Consider the following 19,314-nt stretch of genomic DNA (forward strand, 5'->3'; position numbering starts at 1 on the left):
CCTTTTAATGGAATCTGTCAGTCGGAAAAGATGCTACAAGACATCTGATTTTTTGCCACTGTTGACTCTTGTCCTACAAAGTCATTGCAATATAGAATATCTGTTGGTTTTTTTGTTTTGGAGAATTATAATCTAATTTTTCTTTAATTCTGAATTTTGAAATTTGTAGTCTGCCTTTCCTTCCTCTAGAATAGTGATAAAACAATCTTCTGGGCTAGTAGACACACTTAGAATTCTGAGAGCTGGTCATGAATGCTGTCACAAACTGATTATTGTAGGGTTTTGTTTTTTATGGAACAGCCATTTACCATTAAGCAAACTGGTGAATTTTCCCCCTTCTAGTTCCCTGGGTTACTCTGAACCATTCTCACTTTTTTTTTTCCTGGACAGATGTAGCCGCCTAGGATTTTTATTCCTAAAGTGGTCTGTGTAAGAACTAGAGACATTTCTGTAAATAAAGATGATGCTAGAGGCCAGGGATTTAGTTTCTGGCATTTAGTTTCTGGCATGCCAGTTTCCCATTATTAGTTTCTTTTTTAATTAAATGAATCTAAAAATACATTAAGTCAGATGCAAGGTATCTGTGAATAGATACACCTGGGAAGGTGCGTGCAAATATATCACTTTGTTGACATCATGTTGACTATTCCAGATCTAGACTATAAACTTCAAGTTAATATTAATCCCAGTTCTTTTTAAAGTTTGCCTAATGAATTATATGCGTTTTTAGCCTGCATGACATAATTTTCCATGCTGAGCCTACGCTTAAAACACTAAGATTCTCCTTTAATTGAGAAACAGGATCTCCCTTTGCTCTCTCCGAGAGTGCAAAAAACAGATGCCTGGTTGTATGTTTTATTATCTATTAAAAATTGTTGTAATTTTTGTATGTGCTCTCCTCACATTTCTTCTTTTGATTTTTGTAAAGTCAGCCTGGTTTTTTTTATAATATTTATTTTAGTAAGTTATTTTCTTTGGATTAGGAATAACACGTTGGTTGGATCTTTCAGCTATTTGGATGTTTTGGGAGATGTATTTTTAACCAACAGCCATCAGTATCATTTTTTTTAAATTCAGGAATTCATTATTTTTATTTTATTATTTTCCTCAGTTGTGAAAGATAAATGCACTATTTTAAGTTCTTTAGATGTGAAATTATTTCTTTTATTTTCTTATAAATTACTTTAGGCTAAAAGACAGCAGAGAAAACTTAACTTCCTGATTACCCAAACTGAGTTGTATGCCCACTTCATGAGCCGCAAACGAGATACAGGACATGATGGAATTCAGGAGGAAATTCTGAGGAAACTTGAAGACAGTTCTATCCAGAGGCAGATTGATATTGGTGGGGGAGTTTTAGTCAACATTACTCAAGAGGATTATGGTAAGAAGTGAAACTAAATTTTGGCAAGATTTAGGGAAATCTAATCATTGCTATATTGCATGCTCATGCAGTCCTATGAACTGGGGCTGATGATTTAATGAGGGGCATTGCTTGCAGATGAAGTGCCTCTCTGAAGCCCTTAATTGAAGGCATGAAATAGTTGCAGCAGCAGCAAGCCTAAACACTTTCTAGGCATCAGTAGTGAAACAAAGAGGCACTTTTCTGAGTAAGTGAAGTACCTTATCAAACAATCTGCACAGGCCTATTTCTATCAGCCATAGCAGGTAGACCAGACAGAAAACACAACCAGCTAAGTTAATTCTACTTATTGTAAAGCTACATTGACAGAATCTTGCAAGTTTGAGAGTACAATTCTCCTGCCATCTCCTTTACAGCCCAAGAAACTAGGGAAGGTCCCTTATGAGTCTCTTGCCCTTCCCACTATCCAGCTGCGGGCTATGCTGTCTCTTATCTGACCATTCTCTAGGCAGCATCTGTTCACCCTGTCTCCCAAGGTCTTTCCCACATACCATTACAATTTCAAACTTTTCACTTTCAGATATTTATGAATAGCCTATATGTAGAGTTTTGTAATTTAATACATGTTTCATTTTTAAATTTTGTTTTATTATCAGATAGTAACTATTACAAGGTTCAGGCTTTGAAAAATGCTGAAGATGCTTTTCGAATTCATCAGGCCCAAGTAAGTGTCGAAAAAGAGTGTAATGTAAATTGGGAAGTATTCTAAATTTTAAAATGCCTGGAATTGGTATAGGAACTTTCAATATTTCTTGTAACTTACTAGTTTTACTCTAAAAAAAAAAAGATGTCCATAGTTAGGTAATATATTTTTTTAGGATTAACCAGAATGGCATAGATTTTGAGTGAATTTTATCCCATGGAATTGTACGAAAAGCAGCTATGATAAGGAAACAGGAACGTTCAGAAATTGAATCAAGAGTTGTAGTAAAACCTGATAGGAAGATTGCAGACTGAATTAGTTTCTGCTAGTTTAGTTCTATCCCTTTCATATTTATGAGACCATGTTAACAAATGAAAGAAAACGTATCTTGTCCTACATGTCTTTGTTCAGATGTAAGTTTGGGATTTGTTCTTAACAGTTTATTTTATATAGGGTTACCTCTCTAACCCATTTTCTCTCACTTTGTTTAGACCAGGTCTTTTGATGAAGATGCCAAGGAGAGCCGGGCAGCAGCACTTCGTGCTGCCAATAAATCTAGCACTGGCTTTGGAGAGAGCTACAGCCTTGCCAACCCTTCCATCCGGGCAGGAGAGGACATTCCACAGCCTACCATTTTCAATGGCAAATTGAAAGGTTACCAGTTGAAAGGCATGAACTGGCTAGCCAACCTTTATGAGCAGGTGTGCTTGTTTTTCTTGAAGCAAGATCTTAAAAACAAATTCCTTCTTGGCATGACTCCAAGAAGAGGGGTGAACTGTGGTTACTCATATTGTGTTCATAATCCTATAACTAAAATGTCATCTGTGGAACTGGATCCACATGTATTTTCAGAGATACCTGCTGGTATGTTTTTATGGGAAGGAGAATATTATGGAACTTTCCACAAATGTAATTTCCTGCTCTTTGAGGAGAAATGATAAGCTTCAATACTATATTGATTTTCAAGCTATTATATATGCTTATTTTTATGCCTCGCCTAGACTAAAGTTTTCAATTCCATTCTTGCAGGGCATCAATGGTATCCTAGCAGATGAAATGGGGCTGGGTAAAACGGTGCAGAGTATTGCCTTATTAGCGCATCTGGCTGAGGTAGGTAGATTCTTTGTGCTTCAAACCTCTGGCTAAAAGCAACCACTTATTACATGATTGAAATGAGGCCCATGTGTAATGCATCTGTGTGTATATACATAGTAACATTTCCTTTCAGTGTGTGCATTATTGAATTTAGGCTGTCTCTTTCTCTTTCATTAAAGTCTTTTCTGGACTTACATCCCTTATGCTTCCTGGTACTAATTGAGCCTCCCCAAACTTCATCTCTACTACAGCCTTACTCAAAAGTATTCTTCTTTTAGCTCTGTTTTGGCTGTCTTAAACTGCAAGCCCAGTTGCCCATGAAGGGATCTGCATCACACCTGTACTACATCAGGTATCCTGAATGAATAGAAATAGTAGTTCAACAGATAAGGAAGTGCACTGAGAGTTACGCAAATATCTGTTTGACCAAAAACAAACAAACAAAAATGGAGGTTGCTAGGGATGCATATTACATTAAAATCAATATAAATTGCATGAGTTACTTTGCTGGTTTGGCTTTACTACACTATGCCTGTCAGTAAACAATGTATATCTTGTGTCCCTAGTATGTGTGGTTCTGGTACAAAGCTGTTTTATAACCTGTATATTTTCTTTACTCATCATATTTGATATTAATTTAAAGATTGTATTAAATATTGTTCTTTAATTAAAGGTTTTTCTTTTCCAGAGAGAGAACATCTGGGGGCCCTTCTTAATTATTTCACCAGCTTCCACATTAAACAACTGGCATCAGGAGTTTGCCAGATTTGTTCCTAGATTTAAGGTAACTGGCAGACTTGATCATTCCATAAATTCAACTTTCTTAAAAGAAATATTGGATTTATATTACTTCCTACTCTCCTATTTCTGTTTCTGCCAAGTTCTGAAGCCTAACATAAAAGACAAGAAATCTGAATCTGTATGAACAAAGATTGGCAAAAATCTGAAAGAATTTCAAGACTTACGTAAAAAAAAGGTACTTATGTGGACTGTTTTCTATATATTGTAGGTGCTACCATATTGGGGAAATCCCAATGACCGAAAAGTGATCAGGAAATTCTGGAGTCAGGTACTATCACTCACATCCCTCTCATTTATTTAATGAATAAATGGATTCTTGTCCTTCTGTAATAGAATTTTGGAATATTTTTAATGATAAATAAGTCCATGCTAATTTTCTCATTTTTATCTTAATGTTTGTCTTCTCTTCAGTATTTGGCCTCTGCCTTTTTTTTCCTTATACTAATACTCCTATTTAAGGTCCTTAAAATTGTAACTCTTACCAGTCCCTATAAGCTCTTACCTTCACATGTACATAAAGTCTTCCCTTAACATGTGAGAATTTCATTGGAAATTTATTACAAGTTTGGCTATATTTAAATGTACTGTACTTTAGGGCTAATTAAGTGATTATCTGAATATAAATAGATTCCTTCCTTAGTGACTCAACCACATCTTGTGATGTAATCAGTATAATACAGAGGCCCCCAGTCAAGAGACATACATTTTTGAAAGAAGTATCTGCTGCTACAGTGGAAGCCTTGTAAATAGAACGACCATGAAGCAGTTGTACTTTTGCCATTGTAACCTTGTACTCTAATCAATATGCATATGAATCTGCCTGATCATGTAGAAATGTTAAATATAAAAGATAACAGAAGAATATGTCCAGATAGAAACAGGCTGCTCACTCAGCTTAGAAAACAGATTTTAAAATTATTGCATATATGGGATGGGATGATTTAGTTTATATAACTTCAGTGTTTTTTTCCTGATTGCAGAAGACTTTGTATACTCAGGATGCTTCTTTCCACGTGGTGATCACCAGTTATCAACTTGTAGTCCAAGACGTCAAATATTTTCAGCGAGTTAAATGGCAATATATGGTGCTGGATGAGGCACAGGCACTCAAGAGTAGCTCCAGGTATCTTAAGTAGTTGAAAGAGTTAAATGATTTGGCCAGTGACAGAAAGGAAGCTAAGATGCAGTAATTAAATGCAGTGTTAAAATGCTATGGGTTTAGTTACTTTTTAAAAAATATTTTTGCAGGTGTGTTTTACTCATTAGTTTTTCAGTCTGTCTTACCAAGATTCCATGATTTGTAATTTGGTTGTAAGCTGTTAGAAGTCAGCATAATCCCCAAGTATACTTAGGTTCCATGGGCCTCACAAGGACCATATCCAGTAACAAAGAAGTTAAAACAACAAGCTATCTGCTGTCTCCCATTGTCTGGGCAGTGGCTTTGGAAAGCTACCAGCTCCCCTTCTCTGGGGAAGCAGAGGTGGCCAAGGAAGTAGCAAGTGCAGGAGAGGATCAAGAGAGAAGAAGCAGCACCATCAGCTGTGCTGCTTAAGACTCTGCAGCTTGACTCTTTAAACAAATAGGATGCTGATTAAGATATCAGGAAAAAGAAAGTGCTATGTGCTGGGGGGGCAGAATAAGAAGAGTGGCACTCCCCCTGTACCCTTCCCCCAAATTCACCAGTGCTCAGTAAGTTATAAGGAGACATTTGGGAACAATGGAAAGCCAGAAGGTGGTGTCCTGATATGGGTTTAAGATACTGATAAGCCTCAAGCAAGTATGGGTAATATTTGGCTTTAAAATATTCATTCCCAGTAGATGAAAGAAAATTTATCCCCATTTTCAGTGGTGGTTATTTGAGAAATGATGAATAGCCTCTCCCCTCAAATTCCAGGTTGGCTTTATATTGAACAGGGAATTATGCTTTAATTGAAGTAAAATGCACTATGTGCACACGTACAACCCCCCCCCACAATTCACATAAACAATATTTGAGCACCTTATAATTTGTTCATGTCACATTGTAGAGGAGTTTAAAGAGAGCAATTAAGTGGCAATAAAATCCATGTATTTTATTTTTCCTAGAAGAAGTCTTATGAATTAATGTTCTGTAAACAAAAATAGCAATGAGTTCCTTTATTGCCACTTGTTAAATCAGTTTGTTCAAAATCTGTTGGTATTTTAGCGTCCGCTGGAAAATTTTACTTCAGTTCCAGTGTCGAAACCGACTATTGCTAACTGGGACACCCATCCAAAACACTATGGCTGAGGTAAGTATGTTTTGTTCTCATTGGTATGGATTGGTTATAAAAAGGAGTGGAAAGCTAATATTTTCACAAGTATTATTTGGGTGTAATCTCTGTATTCTTACAGTCTTGCCTGCTTCTTTCTGTTTACTTTGTGTCCAGAGATGCTCAGAAAAAGGCATTCCTCAGTCCGTTACCAGGTTTTGACATAGTCGTCTCTGTTATTGTTATTGAAAGGTTTTCTGAGTTGTCAGCCCAGTAGACCCATGAGTTTAGGATTCCATGCTGACAGTTTCTGGGAAGGAGATTTCCTTGATCCTGCTCAGTATATGTAAGAAAAGAGTTTTAAGATATATTAGTTAGTGGGATACTTATTACACTATCTTCTTTGCTTTTGCAGCTCTGGGCTTTGCTTCATTTCATTATGCCAACATTGTTTGACTCCCATGAAGAATTCAATGAGTGGTTTTCTAAAGATATTGAAAGCCATGCGGAAAATAAATCTGCCATCGATGAGAGTGAGTATGCAGGTTTCAGTATACTTTGCATTCAGATTCTACAACCTGAGCAGAACTACCCACATTTATTAGAACCAGTGGTTAATGATTGCTTAGAACACGAGAAGAACTGTATTGGATCAAACCAAAGGCTCAGGTAGCTCATCGTTCTGATCCCTCAATAGCCAACTAGATGCCCATGGAAAGACTACAACTGGGCTTTTGTATAATAGTACTCTTCCATTCATGTTCTGCAGCAATTGGTATTGAAAATATACTGCTTCCAATATTTAAGGTAATACTTAGTCATCATGACTCACATGACCCTTCATGACCCAATAGACATTATTTCATCAAGATTGTTATAGCTGCTGCTTTGAATTCTTAAAGTTTATGCTTTTGCCGTCAATGTGAATATCTATCCACTGACTGTCAGCCTCTCTTTCAACTACCTTTGATTTTTTCAAGTATCACAGTCTTCTCCAGTGTCTCTTGCCTTTCCTTTATGTGTCCAAAATACTTGAGCTTTTCCTTCATTGTTAGTGCTTTCTGTGATCAATCTTCCAGTTTTACTTGAGCTAGTATTGAATTATTTACCCTTCCTGTGTGTGGTATTTTCAACAATTTTCTCCAACACCACAATTCAGAGGCATCAGTTTTCCTTTGCTCAGCCTTTTGAATCATCCAGCTTTCACAATCGTATGTTACAGTTGGGAAAACCATGGACTTGATAACACATACCTTTACTGTCAGTGATATCTGCACTTTAATATTTTGACTAGATATGTTTTGACAAGATCTGCCCATTTTTAGCCCAAGCAGTGGATACCTCTTTATTTCATGGCTATGATCACCATCACTGTGAACTTTTGAGCCTAGGAAGATAAAGTTGTTAGTACCTCAGCTTCTTCCCCACAAGCATGCATTAGGTTGCCATTGTCTGTCAATGTAATCTTAGGAACTTTTTTTTTTAAACTACTGAGCAGCAGATGAGCTTTTGTGCCCTCTTCTTTCACCTTCAGTATGAGATTCCTTAAGTCTATCTCATCTTTGATGCTCTTGCAGGCATCAAAGTAGTATCCTCAACATATCTGACATTGTTGATGTTTCTTCCATCAATTTCAATTCCAATTGCTATTTGTTCTGATTTCTATTTTTCATGATATATTCTGTTTATAAGTTAAATTAAGTGCCAGTATACAACCATGGCAGATTCCTTTCCCAGTTTTGAATCATCAGTTATAAGGCTAACTGAAAATAGATATACTAGAGCATTTTTAACATTAGATAAATGATTATGGATTGTTTTTTTCTCCATCTCAGATCAACTGTCACGTTTGCATATGATCCTGAAACCTTTTATGTTGAGGAGAATCAAGAAAGATGTGGAAAATGAATTGTCAGACAAGGTGCCAATCAAAATTATCAATAAGAAACTCTGTTTCCTCTTAGTTTTTTTTTTTAAATTGTACATCACTGTGTAGTTTTTGTTAACTGATGTGAAATCAGCATTCTTAAATATGTTTTTTCAACATCTGTTCGGTTTGATGTAGACATCCCTTGAGCTAAATAACCTGCTCCCTTGAAAGAAGAATGGGAGGCTAATTTCACTGATTTTATATTTCCCCTGTACAAGTAGTCCTCGACTTATGACTGTTCATTCAGCGACCATTTGAAGTTACAGTGGTGCTGAAAATATGGACTTATGACTGGTCACCAAAGTTACAGCTGTTGTAGCACCCCCATGGTCATGTAATCAAAATTCACGTGCTTGGCAGCCTGCCCACACTTACAACCTCAGGGGCACTTCAACTTCCCTTCCACGCCTGTCTCCCCCCATCTCTGCCCATTTGGCTGCCCTGCACTCTGCCTTGCAGGGTGGCAAGCAGTCCCAGAACTGTGCAGCTCTGGGGCTTCTTGGCATTCCATGGCTCAGGGGCTTCTTGGTGCACTGCAGCTCTGGGGCTGCCAGAAGCCCAAGCCTCAGTGTGAAGCCATAGCCGCCCCAGCCCGTGCCAGCAAGCATTTGTTCACCCAGCTGCCTGCTCTCCCAGTTCCCCACACTGACCTTTCGCCTTTTGCTCCCAGCTGCCGAAGCAGAAGCGCCTCACTGCCTGGGGCGGCTGAGGCTTCCAGGGGCAGCTGTGGCTTCGCGCTGTGGCTCAGGCTTCTTGCAGCCCCAGATCCGTGGTGCTCCAAGAAGCCCCAGAGCGGCAGTGTAGTGAGGAGCCCCAGAGCCGCGTGGTTCTGGGGCTGCTTGCTGCCCCGCAAGGCAGGGTGCATGGCAGCCAAAAGGGCAAGGGTAGGGGGAGTTGGAGGCAGTCCCTTACCTTAAGGGGTTATTTTTATATCAGTTACACATCCCTAACGTTAGAATGAAGGTTTCTGGGAAAAAGCTCTTATTCTCCGAGATTATTTATGGATTGTGTTTGTGAACTGGGATTTAATATAATATTTTATTGGCAATAGTTTGATCTGTTTTCCTTTCTCTTAGATCGAGATTCTTATGTATTGCCAGCAGACCAGTCGACAGAAATTATTGTATCAAGCTCTGAAGAATAAGATTTCAATTGATGACCTTTTGCAATCCTCCATGGGCACTACTCAGCAAGCCCAGAACACTACCAGTAGCCTCATGAACCTTGTCATGCAGTTCAGGAAGGTGAGTTTAGGAAAACCTGTCATTCTGAAATGCTTGTCTCAAAAAGGAGTAGCTTTATACCCACATTCCTAAATGCATGATTAACAGGTTGCGTTTATTCCTCACTTATGCCCTTCCTCCTTTGTCTTATAATTTGGAATAGTAAATCTTGCCATTTTGTGTAATACAGTATAGTCTATTGGAAAACTGAGCATTTTGGCAATATACTGTATAAGTACAAAAAAGGCAGGTGTGCCTGTTCTAAAAGAATGTATGTTACAAATTATAGTCTACAAATTATTTACAGCAGTCAGGGTAGAATACTGTAGCGGTTAGATGTTGAATTATAACTGGAAAGACTCAGATTTAGATTTCAACTTGGTTGTGAAATTTTCTGAGTGACTGTGGCCCAATAACTGGACAGATTGCACTCCCTTGTTCTGAACTGGTTCATAATTGGGTATCCTCCTGGACTCACAGTTCTTTAAAGAGCAGGTAGCAGCTGTGGCCAAGAGGACTATTGATGTCCTAACAGTCAGGAACCACGCTGAGATGAGGAATAAGTCTCTAGTGTTTTATAACTGCTACATTAGATAGAAAATCCTAACAAACTGAAGAAGCGTGAGAAAACCCATACAGATAATCCCCAAAAGTCAAGGCGGGTCTGTTCTGTGTCTCTTTGAATGACTGCTCAACTCCTCACTAGTCCGCATGCGTTTTCCCCCCTGGATAGGGGCCCCCTCCTGCTCACCATCTATGCTCATGACAATTGCAAATCTTATTCTGGTGTATCAGTTACGACTGTTCCTGAACCAGGAGGCCCTGGTTACAGTTACTTATGCCTTTGGCACCCCTCAATTGGATTACTGCAATGCGCTCTATGTGAGGCTGCCCTTGAAAATCATTTGGAAGCTACAGTGTTCAGAAGCAGTTACTCAAGTACTTTTAGGAACTACTTGCTTCGAACAGGTAATACCACTACTCTGTGAGTCACACTGGCTGACAGTTAGCTTCCAGGTGCAATTTAAGGCACTGGTTGTCACTCCCAAGCCCTGCAAGGCTTGGGACCCTGATAACTTAGAGATTACCTGCTCACAGCAATATCTGCCCTTCCAGTAGGATCAGGAACAGAGGGCCCTCTTTGGGACCCTACTTTGAGGGAGTGCTTTCTTTAGGGCCACAAAGGTGAGCCGTCTCTGTTGCTGCCTCCTTCTCTGGAACAGCATTCCTCCCAGAATTAGAGCAGCTCCAACCTTACCAGGGTTTTGTAGGTTTTTATTGCTTTCTTTGAATTTACGATAGCCGCCCACCCCGTTATATCAGGTTGCTCCAGGAAGCGTTTGGGACTGGACATAAATGTGGGTCCCCTACAATAAGTGATCATTTATACCTTTGAGTTCCTTTGTGCAATAGGAATATATGATGTTGTTTTGTATATTGCTTTGCATTGTTTTAACCCTTTTTACTGATAAGGAATGTATGTCACTTAGAGTTATTTGTGACTGAAGTGACATATAAGACTGAGTAATGAAAAAATAACTGTTAGTTTAATCTGCTTTGCAGGATTACGATGAGGCTAGATAGGGAAGCAATCATGTGCTAATGTGTCTGGAGGAAAAGCAGGGTAAAATATTAAACCCTGAAAATTGTTCCTGTATTTTTCCAAACACGTAGAATAATTATTATTTTTCCAGTCCTTTCTGAGTTAATACATTTCCTTACAGGTCTGCAATCATCCAGAGCTCTTTGAGCGCCAAGAAACATGGTCTCCATTTCACCTTTCACTAAAGCCATATCAGATTTCAAAGTTTCTCTATCGCCATGGACAGATCAGGGTGTTTAACCATTCACGGGACAGGTAAGCAATATTGTATTCTGTTCAGTTTTCCCAGTGCAACCTATGCAGTCAGGGGGGACCTCTTCAGCTACTGCTCTTAGCAACAGATCAGTAGTTCCTTCAGCTCCTTCTAATGTTATGCTAAAGTGGCTCATGGCTTAGCTGTACAGGAGCACAGCTTGTACTTCTGGGCTTCTCCAGAAAATGAGTCTGACTAACAACCTAAGGGCAGCAATGTCCTACATTCCTTAGAGGAAGGGTTAGGTGACAAGGCAAGTTTGAATTCAATTTAACCACTATTTGCATACTCACATTTTGAATCTTTGTTAATTTTCAGGTGGTTGCAATTTTTACTTTCTCCTTTTGCACCAGACTACATCCAACAGTCTCTGTTCCATAGAAGGGGTAAGTTGAAGTACTGGGAGAACATTAGGATGCAATTAATTCATATCACTTTACATATATTGGTAATGACTTAGCTTTTTTCTCTCTACTTGTATTTAAAATTATAAAGACGATTATGTTATAAACATTTTAATTGGCTTATTTCACAGTTGAAATGACTTCTGTTTTAGCTTTTCTAATATTTAACTTAAATTACTTAAATATTAAAAAGCTGTTTATGTTTTTTTAATCTGTTCAGTTGTGTCCGATTCAAGACTGTTTCCTCATGCTGATTTTCCTTTCAATATTTATTTATTTCATCGATTTATTTTTTTAATTCGTTCAAGATATCAAAATTGTTCTTGAGATTATTTTTTGAGGAACTGAATATGGTAATGAAAAAATACCTAAAGCAATCACATACATCTCTTTTTGGATATGATAATTACTCCTAAACTGCATTCATACTCTTAACAGCATAGCTTCACATTGTTTGACGACTCTTCATTTGGTTATTAATGGTAACCTGTAATCCTTCTTAGCTGTGTTATGGTTTAATCCTCTGGTCCTCAGATTTTGTCGTCTTTAGTCTAATGGCTACACATTTTCCCTTACTTTTTACTGTATCCAAAACTTAATTAGAACATTTAGTTGTATGGAGAAACGGGAATGTTACGCAGTTATTGTCATCCTTGTTTCTTTCTCCTAGTGCTTCTTTGGCTCTGTTGTCTCTGGGATAGAAAAATGGGTGATTCTTCCACACACCTCATCCTTGCTCAGTGGCCCTCCTCTTCCTTCTTTACCCTTTTTCTATGGTTCCTTACCAATGAGCTTTGCCCATTTTATTCTCTGTATTAAATGTTCCTGCTGATCACAGGTCACCAGTATCACTGCTTTTCAGAAAACCTTAATTTTGGTAATAAATTCAGTCTCATGTGATTTTCTGCTTTAGAGAATAGGTGCGATACAGGCAGTCCTCATTTAATAACAATTGGGACCAGCAACTCAGTCTTTAAGCAAAGCAATCACTAAGTGAATCAGCAACTTCAGCATTCCTTTGCTTTACAGACCTGTGAAGGTCAAAAATGTGAGGAGCGGTTGCAAAGTTACTTTTTCATCACTGTCGTAACTGCAAACGGTCGCTGTATGAGTTAGTCACTAAACAAGGACTACCTGTAATTGAATGGGGCAATGTGATTGCTGTTCTTTCTTATGCCTTGTTTGTCTCTCAAGCCAACAAATTGTTTTAATGACCAAAGATAAAGAATGTGGGACAGGGGAGAGATGCACACATTCACACACAAGCCCAAATTGTGTTTTCTGCTTGTCAGTTTTTATACAGTCAACGTGGCACCAGTCCTCTGCAGGAGTTCATTTTAATCTTGTTATTTACATGTTATAGGTACTGAGGAAGAGAGTTGTTTCTCTTTCCTACGGTTTATCGATGTTTCTCCAGCAGAACTGGCAAATCTCATGCATAAAGGACACCTAGCCAGGTGAGAAATCTTGAACTAATAGCATATTTGGTTTAAGGAGCTATAAAAATAAATTTAAAAAACATTATGAATACAGTCTATTGCAAACATATTTGGGGGTGATATCCATTGCATGAACAATATTTGATTATTACAAATAGGTGGTTGCCGCTTGCACCCTCATTTCTTTGTACTTTAAAAAAATCTTATTTGAATGATTGATTCTTGAAGCTCAATAAATGTGTGAACAGTATGAATGCAGGTATTGAGATTATACCAGTGTGTGTGCTAATGTCCCTGTAGTAGAGCCTAGCAAAAAAGTAAGTTTTACGCATGCAAGAAACTGTTCTGCATAGCTTCTGTTTAATTTAATTTAATAAGTTTCAAGGCTTTTGCTTGTGTCATGCTAAACCATTCTGTGTCTATTTGTTTTCAAAGACTTACTGTTGGTTCTCCTCTGTGAAACTATTTTAGCTGAATGTTATTGATCATTCACTATCTGCTAGTCCTAAAAATCACATTTCTGCTTATAACAGATGCATATTACATTTCATATGTGTGGAATTGAACAGTGGAATTAAGAAGATTGAATGGCTAAAAGTTATGCAAAAACAGTTTTCATATTTTTTCAAAAACTAATGGTTCATTAAGTAATTCCCACATTTCTGCGTATTTACATTCCTGTTCAAGAGCTGTGAATGTGTACTCTGGTTTTTTCAGATGGTTAGCTCTTTTCCTGTCTCTGAAAGCCGCCTACAGGCTTCACCACTTTCGATTCTGGAAAGACCCTGAAAAAGATGACCAGCATCAGTCTCGGTGTCTGAAGAACCAAGATTTTGTGCTGGATGTCAACTTTCCACTCTCCCCACCCAACTTGCACAGCTGCACTTTGCTGCAGGTGAGTAACATTTTCATTTCTGTGCAAGGATAAATACCTTTAGTTCAACAAACCCTCAAGAATCCCTGCTAATAAGTGAATATCCTCCAACAGTCTTACTCATAAATTTAAGGCATTCCAACTATCTCAGAATTAAGTAATTTCATGTGCACTGGGAAACTTCAGTATCATAAAGAAAAAAAATCTGTAGCAGATAGTTCAGTTTTGTCATCTTATTTATTACATAAACTGGGTATATCTAAGTAATACTTGTGCTATTCTGTTATTTATTCTGTAAATTATGGTAAAAATCAATCCAATTTAATTAGTTACAGTGTGGAAGCTGGAATACTGTAGGCAAGGTCAGAATCAAAGGGCCTGAGACCAGAATGATCTATTAAAATAACAATACATGAATTAAGACATATGAGCAAGAGAAAAAGCCTTAAGATTTAAACCTTGGGTCATATTTATCTGGCTTATGCTATACAGTTTGCAGTAGCTGTTTTTCTGCATTATTAAGGGCTTTGCTAGCATCTGCAATAAACATATCTTATCAGGACAGTGTCTTTGAATCTCTGGCTGCAAGCCTTTTAATCTGATTATCAGTCAGGTTGAAACCTGACACATGGTATAACAATGGCAGTGAAACCAGATTTCCAGTTTCTGTTCAGTCTTTTTTTCCCTTGACCCTGTCCTGACCAGATTAGGTGGGGACACTTAATTGCAGACAGTTTGTCTTGTAACTCTTTTTTTTTAAGTTAAGGATGGGTATGTACAAAATTGGCATGAGATTTATTATTTGTAATTGTCTGTTCAATAAACTGTGAGTTACTGTCTGCTTTGTTTGCTCCCAAGCTTACTGATTTCTCTTGTGTAAATTGCAGTTGTACCACCAATAGCATAGTCATTAATTCCCAGGGTTTTAAAGCAGGCTATTCCCCCAATATGTAGCTTTACTTTTAAATAAGTAAAATAGGCAGCTATTTTATAAATCCTGGTACAATGGATTCATAAACTAACTACATCTAGATACTTGTTGATTTCCATATCTGGAAAAAAAAGATACTGTATTTTTCAAATAAAAATCAGAAAAATCTAGAAAAATGTTATGTTACTGTTTTTACCTTTACTATTTATATAAAAGTATTTACCTTTTCTTTAGGCTTTTCTTTAGGCTTTAAATAAATGAGTGTGCTATATCAATGTAGAAAGTAACATTTTTACATTGATATAGCACGCTCATTTATTTGGACTTTCTGGCAACTGGAATGTTCTGTTTTATGATCTTGTTTTATGGTCCCCTTTATCTAATCAGCCAATTAGTGCTTTACATGGTTTACCCAGTGTCCTTCTACCCTGTTTACAAGTGGCAAAAATCTGAAAGTACTCAGGAAAGTACTGGTATTAAATTCTTTCGATTTACTCATTAGCTAACTAACTATAGCTTTTTTTTTTTACCTAGACTTAGCATTTTCTAAATAATTAACTCGGTTTCATTTGCTTTCAACATGAGCTTTCAGGAAAAAGAAAATCACTTTTGCAATGTGGTTTGAGAGTAACTTAGAATAATTTCTGTTATTGAAAGGCATGAAAGAACAATATTCTTTTGCAATTTCCCATATTTTCTTTGTGAGTGTATAATGCCACTGGCAAGCTCACAATCCAGTTGAAATCAGATGAGGATGTTGATTAAATGAACCATAATCTTTGCTGTGATGTATAGATATAATCACAGTGGGGGACAATTTGTGGCAACCATATGTCAATTTACAACATCTACTGTTGTTTCTATATTCACCCTCTAGGTGTCATGCTCCCTAGCAGTATGGGACATGGGAGCCAAGGCACATGGAATGGCATAAGAACCACAACTCCCTACTGCCTGTTTTAATGCATATAAACGGAAAATATGTCTCTTAGTATTGCATTTAATTTCTGTGCATTTAATTTCTGTGTTCTATCAAAGAATCTTAATGTCTTTCCTAACTGGTTCTTTTATAGGGGTGTTATATTGTAATGTTGTTCCATTTCATGGAGCTCTTCATCAATTATAAATAAGAACATAAGCACAGGCCAGTGGCCTCAGAATGTCATATCAGGACAAAAGGTTCCTTCTTCAAATGGATATATTTGGTCATTGCTCATTTTTGTTATTTCTTAGAAGAGAATTGCTGTGGTAAAATATTGTCTTAAATCTTGGAAACCTTTTGAATTTTATTATTTTTAGGGCCTTGTATTCACAAGCCACTGTAAAGCAGTAATTGGCCACTCAGATTACATCATTCATCAACAGTCAGCTACCTCATGGAAACAGTATTGTCAAATCACAGAGCTGCCGTCCTTTCTGTCCGTTGTGAGCCCACGGGTAAGTCTTTGTTAATCCTTTCTACCCAGTTTGGAATATTTTAATGTAAGTAATTGTCTCTATATGCTCAGTATTTTTTAATCTCAGAATATAAACTTTATAACTGTTCTTCAAAAGACAGCTGCTTCATTCTTTTGATCATTTTGGTGGCCATTTTATGCTGCTCTTCCTGCTCTAAATATCCGTTTAGAGGGGCCATATACAAGTCACTACGTGCTTTTCTAAGGGCGCTCATAGCACAGATTTGTACTAAGTCATTCTGATACTGATACTCTTTTCTTTCTAGGCATTCTGTAATAGGTTAACTTTTTTCACAACAGTCTTACACACCCTTGATATTTTTGTTGAGCTACTCACCTCCGTTATAATTTGCTCATTTTTCAGCAGCAAATTGTGAAGTTAGCATTTGTAAAGACTATGGCTAGGATCGTGTTTTGTTTATGCAGGATTGCAAATAAGTATGAGAGAGAGAGTTTATTTAAATATCTTATGTTTTTAACTTCTGCAAAGTAGGAAAATAGTACACACAAACTTCCATAAGGTTCAGCATCTCTTTTAAGACTTTTGAAATTAGTTCATTCCATCTGTCCAGTCACCAGATCATGTTGTTTTTAATAATGTTTAAAATCTGAAGAGTATCTATTTGATTTATGTTTAATCTCTCTTTTCTTATCATGACAGTTTTAAAGCAATTTTTAAAATAATTTTAATGACTGAAACACCTGAGATTGTGCCTGGTTAGCTCCTTATGCCAAATACAATTGAAGTCCTTAATCTGCTCTGGAAGGATGGGTCCACTTAGAGGGGAGGCATGGATGGGATGGAATGGAGACTATAGTGAGGGAGGGAGGGAGGGAGGGAGGAAGATTAATTACATGAACAGCCTCTGCCTCCATGATGTTGACTTCTCCCTTTACAATTAAAATTTAGTGAGATTATTTATCATGTCCTCAAACATTTAATGAATATATTTTGAAGCATGATACTGTAGGTTAATTGGATTATAGGTAGTCCTTGTTTAACAATGGTAATTGGGACTGGAATTTTTCTTGTGAAGCTATGCAGTTGTAAAGCACAATGTTACATGACCACACTGCTTAGCAATGGCAATCCCTGTTGCTGTCGTTAAGCGAGGATCTTAAGCGAAGATCACAGGTCCTTAAGTGAATCCCAGGAGGCTTGCAAGCAGGCCAGCAGGCAGATAAGTGGCTGCTGCCAGGTGAGGGTCCGTGGGTAGCCTGTGAGGCAGTGGGCCTGGGAGTGGCTGCTGCCAGGTGTGGGTGGCTGTGTGAGTGGCCCATGAAGTGCAGCAGGCCAGGAATGGCTGCTGCTGGGCTGGGGAGGGTGTGAGCGACTTGCGACCTTCCCTGCCAGCTTCCCCATTGACTTTGATTGTGGGAAGCTGGAAGGGAAGGTCATAAATGGCGGTCATGTGACTGCAGGACACTGTAACCATCATAAGTGGGAGCTGGTTGCCAAGTGCCCAGATTGTGATCACATGACCACAGGGGTGCTGGGACGGCCGGAACTTCAAGGACTGGTCATACGTCCCTTTGTTCAGCGCTGTCGTAATTTCAAACGATCTCTGAATGAGTGGTTGTTAAACGAGGACTACCTGTGTATTGTCCTTTATGTCCTGTCTTTAGCAAACATTTGGGCAGTCCTGTTTCAAATATAATCTCTGTGAATTCAAATATATTGAAAAAACTGTGATGTTGAAGTGTTACTCTGATTCTTTTTTCATAGTGAGTAATTGGGTAGCATTGTGCAATTGGAAAATCATCAACTTAGAGCAATCTGTGAAACTTGCCCTTTGAATTTCTCATTTCTTAGCTGTAGATGGCAGTATTGTATTGCACCTCCAGATACTATGCAGTTCCTTCAGTTCTGAATAGGTTCAGAGTCAGCAATAAATATTTTTTCCAGCATTCTTTTAATTAAACTTCCATTTAAGATATTTCTTCTTTCCATAATATGCATAATTTCTTAGAAATTGCTTTAAAACTATCATAATGAGAAAATTGAGATAAAATGTGAACTATAATATTTATCTGTGCTTCTAAATTCAGAAAACTAAAACAAGCACATCAGTCCCGTAGATGACTTTGACTTCTTAGTATGTAAGATATGCTCACTGTACAGTTTGCCACGCTAAAATGTCTTTTTGTTTTTCCAAAATTAGAACAAATATTTTAAGAAATTATTTTTGGGACTATAAGACATGTAGTATGATAAATATAAAGAGTTGGGCATTTTACAGTAATAATTAACTTTAGTATTAATATCATGGATCCATAGTTGTTTTATTTATTTATTACTTTATTGTGTTGTATTATTTTAAGTTACGTTTTTAAATTTATATTTTTGTTATTCTTAGCTGCTTTGAACATTAGTTGCTGATGAAAAAGTAAAATTCTGCTTCCTAAGAATTTCTCTGTGAGGGGACTAAAGATGCAGGCCTAAAAGGAAGTTCAGTCAGACTCAGTCTATAAGTCAGAGGGATAAAGGGTCATGAACTACATTAAATCTAGGGTCATTATTTGCATCTAAGCTACCTCTGGGTCCCATCACTGTAGGAATACCTGTCCCTGCCTCCCCCGCCCCCGGACATTTTTAAGCATTCCGTAATTGTAGTTACCATATACTGTAAGTTAGATTTGAAGTCTCAGCAATTTACCCTTGTCCCACTTAGATTATTTTTGAGTCTCATGATACAATTATCACTGATTTAACCATTGATCTTATGTATCATTTGATCAAAGTATTAAAAAGGGCTTTCCTCTTAGGAGTAGAAGTATTCACAAAAGAGAAGGTGTTTTGTTTCAACCTCAGAACAAACACTTGAAATCTTGAAAGCTCTACTGAACTATTCTGGGTGGGCTACAGTTCAGCAGAACAAAATCCCAAAACATTTGGGTTGTTCCAGGCTTTGGCCAAGACAAAATCCAGAGAGATCATAATAAGACAAGGGTAGTATGTGTCAGTCTCTGTGCTCTATTCTGCATGGCCCATGTGTCAGCCCACTCA

At 37.6% G+C, this 19,314-nt stretch overlaps 2 protein-coding genes across 3 annotated transcripts in view; one reads left to right on the plus strand and one right to left on the minus strand.

Moving 5' to 3' along the window:
- The window catches only part of INO80 (INO80 complex ATPase subunit), a 77,048-nt gene that overhangs the window by 28,354 nt on the left and 29,380 nt on the right, over positions 1 to 19,314 (plus strand). For both annotated transcript variants that reach the window (XM_063289930.1, XM_063289931.1), the window contains 16 exons: positions 1,189 to 1,384; positions 2,020 to 2,087; positions 2,558 to 2,767; positions 3,096 to 3,176; positions 3,850 to 3,945; positions 4,171 to 4,230; positions 4,943 to 5,085; positions 6,148 to 6,232; positions 6,609 to 6,726; positions 8,029 to 8,114; positions 9,200 to 9,367; positions 11,071 to 11,204; positions 11,521 to 11,588; positions 12,970 to 13,063; positions 13,763 to 13,940; positions 16,150 to 16,287. In XM_063289930.1, the coding sequence (XP_063146000.1) occupies positions 1,189 to 1,384; positions 2,020 to 2,087; positions 2,558 to 2,767; positions 3,096 to 3,176; positions 3,850 to 3,945; positions 4,171 to 4,230; positions 4,943 to 5,085; positions 6,148 to 6,232; positions 6,609 to 6,726; positions 8,029 to 8,114; positions 9,200 to 9,367; positions 11,071 to 11,204; positions 11,521 to 11,588; positions 12,970 to 13,063; positions 13,763 to 13,940; positions 16,150 to 16,287 (1,923 nt within the window). The remainder of the gene's footprint in view (positions 1 to 1,188; positions 1,385 to 2,019; positions 2,088 to 2,557; positions 2,768 to 3,095; positions 3,177 to 3,849; positions 3,946 to 4,170; positions 4,231 to 4,942; positions 5,086 to 6,147; positions 6,233 to 6,608; positions 6,727 to 8,028; positions 8,115 to 9,199; positions 9,368 to 11,070; positions 11,205 to 11,520; positions 11,589 to 12,969; positions 13,064 to 13,762; positions 13,941 to 16,149; positions 16,288 to 19,314) is intronic.
- Positions 15,368 to 19,314, minus strand: part of SPINT1 (serine peptidase inhibitor, Kunitz type 1) — a 472,802-nt gene continuing 468,855 nt past the window's right edge. The window contains exon 11 of the transcript XR_010066897.1: positions 15,368 to 15,380. The gene's annotated coding sequence lies outside the window, so the exon portion shown is untranslated. The remainder of the gene's footprint in view (positions 15,381 to 19,314) is intronic.

The sequence above is a fragment of the Candoia aspera genome, chromosome 1, assembly GCF_035149785.1.
Source record: "Candoia aspera isolate rCanAsp1 chromosome 1, rCanAsp1.hap2, whole genome shotgun sequence".
NCBI classification, from domain to species: Eukaryota; Metazoa; Chordata; class Lepidosauria; order Squamata; family Boidae; genus Candoia; species Candoia aspera.